The sequence below is a fragment of the Montipora foliosa genome, chromosome 11 (assembly GCF_036669935.1).
Source record: "Montipora foliosa isolate CH-2021 chromosome 11, ASM3666993v2, whole genome shotgun sequence".
In the NCBI taxonomy this organism is placed as follows: Eukaryota; Metazoa; Cnidaria; class Anthozoa; order Scleractinia; family Acroporidae; genus Montipora; species Montipora foliosa.
Genome location: NC_090879.1, coordinates 30,411,759 through 30,416,962, shown reverse-complemented (window position 1 = coordinate 30,416,962; position 5,204 = coordinate 30,411,759). Strand labels below are relative to the sequence as shown.

The 5,204-nt window shown below is 41.8% G+C and overlaps 1 protein-coding gene across 1 annotated transcript in view; it reads right to left on the bottom strand.

Moving 5' to 3' along the window:
- LOC137976432 (E3 ubiquitin-protein ligase TRIM71-like) overlaps positions 1-1,424 on the bottom strand; it is a 3,345-nt gene extending 1,921 nt beyond the window's left edge. Inside the window, exon 1 of the mRNA XM_068823773.1 lies at positions 1-1,424. This exon is cut by the window's left edge and continues 1,921 nt beyond it. Within this exon, the coding sequence (XP_068679874.1) occupies positions 1-1,405 (1,405 nt within the window). The 5' untranslated portion in view covers positions 1,406-1,424.
- Between the last annotated feature and the right edge of the window lie 3,780 nt (positions 1,425-5,204).

Here is a 5,204-nt window from a genome sequence, read left to right as displayed (position 1 = left end):
TGCGTTTGACTTGAACCTCAAAAGGACTGCCTCGAACGTGTTCTCCATTGACTTTCACGGATGCCTGACATGTTCCGGTTTCTTTGGCAAAGTAACTGAACTTGTAAGTGCCATCTTTGTCATCCTGGATTTGCGGCTTGGTCGCACTGTCACGGCCTCCAAGAGTTCTGATTTCCAACGTCACGCGGTCATGTTCTTGGTAACATCGTTCTTTACGTGAGTTCCTTGTTGTTACAACAATCTCAGCTTCAAGTCCAACAGTTCCTTCACTGATCCCTTTTCCCTCAGCGCTCGAGTCTTTTGAGCTCGTTTTGGTGGCGAAAAAACAGCCAATTTGATTAGAATTTATGTCATGAAACAGTTCTTCATTCCCTTCGAAGACAAAAGTCGTTAAACTTTCCCCGTCACAAACAGCTAAATATTCTTCTTCACCCTCCTCCTGAATTACTTTGTCTAGAAATTCATTTGGCTGCACGATTTGAGCGCTTGTGCTTCGCTTTAAAATCACTTCGGTTTTTTCGATTGCTGTTTTGTGAGTTATCACTTCTTCTTCGATCGCGTGCTTTTGCTCCATTAAAAACTCTAATGATTCCTTTACTTTGTTTTCCACCGCATCGAAGATTTCGTTCTGTTTCGCTTCTATGGCTGTCATTAAACTGGCAACAAACTGCTTCACATTGGTTTTCACTGTTACGGCTTGCTCTTGAATTTTAATACAGTTTTCGTCAATTTTTGCGATCCTTGTCATCTTCTCCAGTGCTCTTCGCTTCTTTGATTCAATTGCTGCCGTGATTCTCGATTTGCGTTCCTTTGCGGCATCTTCCAAAGCAATCTTAGCGTGACCTTCGTGATCTGTTAGAGCACAAACGCTGCAAATGCTTATTTTGCATACCTGACATAACAGTTCCAATTCTTTCTTCTCGTGTTTCCCACAAAATGCTGGCTGCTTTAAAATGTTCTCAAAGTCTTCGTCTCGAAAGTCTTTCAAAGCCAGTACGTGATGTTCTTTAAAGATTTTTATCCGATTATGCAAAGGGAGGCAGTCATCACACCAGAACGAACAACAAGTGAAGCAGTACGTAGATTCTCCGCTTGTCTTCTCGCAATTTCCACACTTGATGCCACTCGTCTTGCACTCTGTGACAGGCAAAGCATCCAACAAACTGTTGATACGAAAGTTTGTTGGAAAAGCGTTAAGATTACCGTTTCCAGGGATCCTGAACTTCCGCCTACACTCGGGACATGAAATAGTATCTCGAATTCCGCTCGTTTGTTGAATTCTTTGCAGGCAACGAAGGCAAAAACTGTGTAAGCAAGGAAACTGCTTTGGATTAGTGAACCTGGTCATACATACAGGACAACAAACGTGTTCATGAATATTGTCTACGAAGGTTTTGATATCCATAATAAACGATGACAGACGTGGAAACACCCGTGTCACAAATAAATCTCTGTGATTATGTTTTATTTATATCTGACCAATCAAAACCTCAGGGGTACCAAATTATGCGTTTTAATGCCTCCAGTCATAAGTTTTCGCCTCAATACCCTGAAAGGTACCGCTAAAGCTTTCGCTGTGTACTTTCTGAGGCTGAACGCCCTAAGAGGTACCGAAACCGCTTTTTTAACCCATAAAACGTTCGACGAGCACCCCCGTCCTATATATATGAGAGTCCCCCCTCCCCCCGGGCAGTAAACTTGCATGCACCTATTGTAGCCATAGGCTCTTTGCATGAAGTCGGTCACATGATTAATAACTGGCAAACTTACAGCTGGAGCTGTTGAACTCCAGCATATTTTTAGACCAAGCAATACCCTTTGTGATTTTATTACTAAGTAAGTTATCATTATTTTGTATTAAGGGTAAGGGACTTTCTCAGTCTTCTGCTATTTGTGTTTGCTCTCCAGTAAAAATTTACAAATGAAGTCACGTCAGTTCTTACACTGATTTGAAGCAGACTAAGCAAGAACCCATTCAGTCAAGCTGGCTGTCATTTTCTGGTGTGCTTGGTTCCAAAACCGGCTCGATAACTTGGGCTTGTATCGCATACTGGCGTCGCTAACAAAATAGAAAATTACCCATCTCAGACCTGAACTAGTCTGTGTAACTTAACTGGCAATTTTTTGGCCCCGTATGACAGCTCTTATAGTTCTAAGCCATTCATGCATGTCTGAACAATACATCCCTTCCCCCTTGCCCCAACGCATGGGTAATCTTAGAAAGCCCCCTCGTAAGCCTCTGGCCCTGACCAAATCCCACTCTACTTACTTAAGATATCTAGTAATGGCATCTCCCCAGTCCTTCAGGTAAATTATCAGTCTTTTCTTGATACTGACAAATTGTCTCTTAACTCGACGTATGCCTTAGTCTCACCGGTTTTCTAGAAGGGATCTAGCAGATTACAGACCAATCTCGGACTTGTGTTCTCTTTAAAACTCTTGAGCACATTATATATTTCAACATTGTATCTTATCTGGAAAAGCACTCACGGCTTTCACCTCCTCAGCAAGGTTTCCGCAAAGGCCTATCATGCGAGTCTCAAGATTGATTCTCATCCTTCACGACCTTACTTCAAACTTTGATTATAAGTAACTGTTGCAAACTGATCTCATCCTTCTCGATTTCTCAAAGACCTGTCATTCTTTTCTGCATCAAAGGCTCCTTCTCAAGCTTGCCTCTTAGGCTATATGTGGTCAAACTCTATCCTGGATTAATTAAGTCTTTTTCTTTTCTTTCTGATCGTACACAAACTATACTGCGGTTGGTGGATGGATGTCAATCTGTGGTATGCAGTGTCACCCCAGGTGTCCCCCAAGGTTATATCTTGGGGCATTTACTTCTTCTTAGATTTACGTTCTTAAATCCGCCTGTTTGCTGACGATTGCATCATATATCTTGGAAGGCTCTTCTTCCAAATTACCTAAACTACTTCAATCAGATTTAAATGCTCTCTCTTCGTGGCATATAAATGGCAAATGCGTTTAATTGCAGAAAGTGTGATTCTATGCACATTACACGTAATCACTACCCATTTTCTAGATGGCCGAGGTTTTTGAAAGGACCGATGCACACCCTTATATCTTGGAGTCACCGTTTCATCTGACCTTCGCCTAAACCATCATTGTGAGCATTTCATTAAAGAGAGCTCTAAAACTCTCAACTTTATGTCTTGTAATTTTGTACTAGTGAAATCTGACTCTCGTATACCCGTCTCTTGAATATGCTTGTTGCGTTTGGAATCCCTATAGTCAGTGCAATACTTCAAACCTTGAGAAAGTAGAGCGGAGAGATGCTCGCTTTGTTTTTCGAGACTATTCTTGTAACTCGAGTGTCTCTTAAGCCGATGATACACGGTTCAACATTTGTTGATCAACAAATGTTGCAGCTCATGTTCAACAAATGGTATTAGTATTATAGCCATGACATCATCGACCGTCATTCCGTACGTGTCCGTCTGTACGAACGTCCACCGCTCCATGTATGCAAATATGACAGTATCACGCTAGTTTAGAGGATACTGGAAATCCATGTTAAGGTCAATTGACATCTGTCAAATCAAGGTATCCGATGACCAGTGTCACGTGACGTATCTCGGGCTTAAGTTTACAGCTCATGAGGTCAGGTACTACTGGTACTGACCAGGTACTACTGGTTTTCGATTGGACCGCAGGCGCAAGCCAGGTTAACTCACCTAAACATAAACGAGGCTTCATTTTTCGCGCGCTTCCTGTGGCTCGACGCGGCAACACGGCGATACTACGCCAACTATAGTTCTTAACAGTCCACGCTTTTCATGATCAGGTGGAAAACGGTTTGGAAAATGTTTTCTTACTGCATTTTTTGCCGGTTTCAATCCAGTTTTGTATATCATGATAGCTGTGGTCCACACTAGTGGCTACACAGTTATTCAAGTCAAGCATCGCAGGTTAACTCACCTAAACATAAACGAGGCTTCATTTTTCGCGCGCTTCCTGTGGCTCGACGCGGCTACACGGCGATACTACGCGAACTATAGCTCTCAACAGTCCACGCTTTTCATGATCATGTGGAAAACGGTTTGGAAAATGTTTTCTTACTGCATTTTTTGCCGGTTTCAATCCAGTTTTGCATATCATGATAGCTGTGGTCCACACTGGTGGCTACACAGTTATTCAAGTCAAGCATCGGAGGGACTAAACTTAAAGTTGAGTTTTTGTTTTTAATTTGTTTAGAGCTGCGTTTTTCTCTGTATTGCAATTTTTGGCATAACTTTAGAAGCTCTAATAGGGCTGCATGATGTCTGGAGGACCTATGACTTGAACAGAAACGGAAGGAGAGAGAAAGAGAGCGACAACGACAAAACAGAATAGCAGCAATAGCTCAATATTTAGACGGAGAGGGGATTAGGGGGGGAGGGGGGGGGGACAGGCAAAGGTGCGGCATTTGAACACTTCTGCAGTCCCCTCTCTGGGGAATTTGACCACAAGTTTTGCCCCATTTGAGTTTGACCGTGCAGAGAACTGGGTCCTAAACTCGTGTTCCAGGAGACGCCATCTTGGTAATATCGGTATGTGTGAAGTTGGCATGTATTAATTATTACATTTTTGTAATGCAATACCGCTACAGCATTCCATCTGGTATTCAGTATAATGTAAAGGTTGTTTGAAGAATATTTTAATTTAATTTTTGTGAAACAAAAGCTGGATTTCAGCCTTTTTTAATCGTTGAAGTGACTGGTTTCAGATATTACAGATCAAGGAGCGGTGTCACGATGACGTAGCTTACTTTGTTGACCTTAAAACCAGTTTTATTTGCAAGGAGTAACCAAAGTAATCATCTAGGTTTGTTAAATGACCTTTCAACTGCCAGTGGGATTCAATCATGTTTAGTATCTTGGAGAAGAAATTGGATTTGGATTTGACCTCTTTGAAATCTTGTTGCTGCTGGGCCCTTGAAACTGCTCAGAGAAACCTGTAAGATCTCGCGTAATTTTTTCTATATCATGAAAGAATGTTCCTTTTTCGTACTTAGACTATTAAAGTTCGAATATTATAAAGGATTTTTGGTTGTTTGAGAAGACGACTGGTCTATAAAAATTTTATAACATTTTCTTTACACAACCGTATTCTCGTGTTATCCGGTATTAATAATTAACAATTATTCCTCGAGCCCGAATGGGCTCTGAGTCAATAGCCCACGAGGCCGACGGCCGAATGGGCTATTG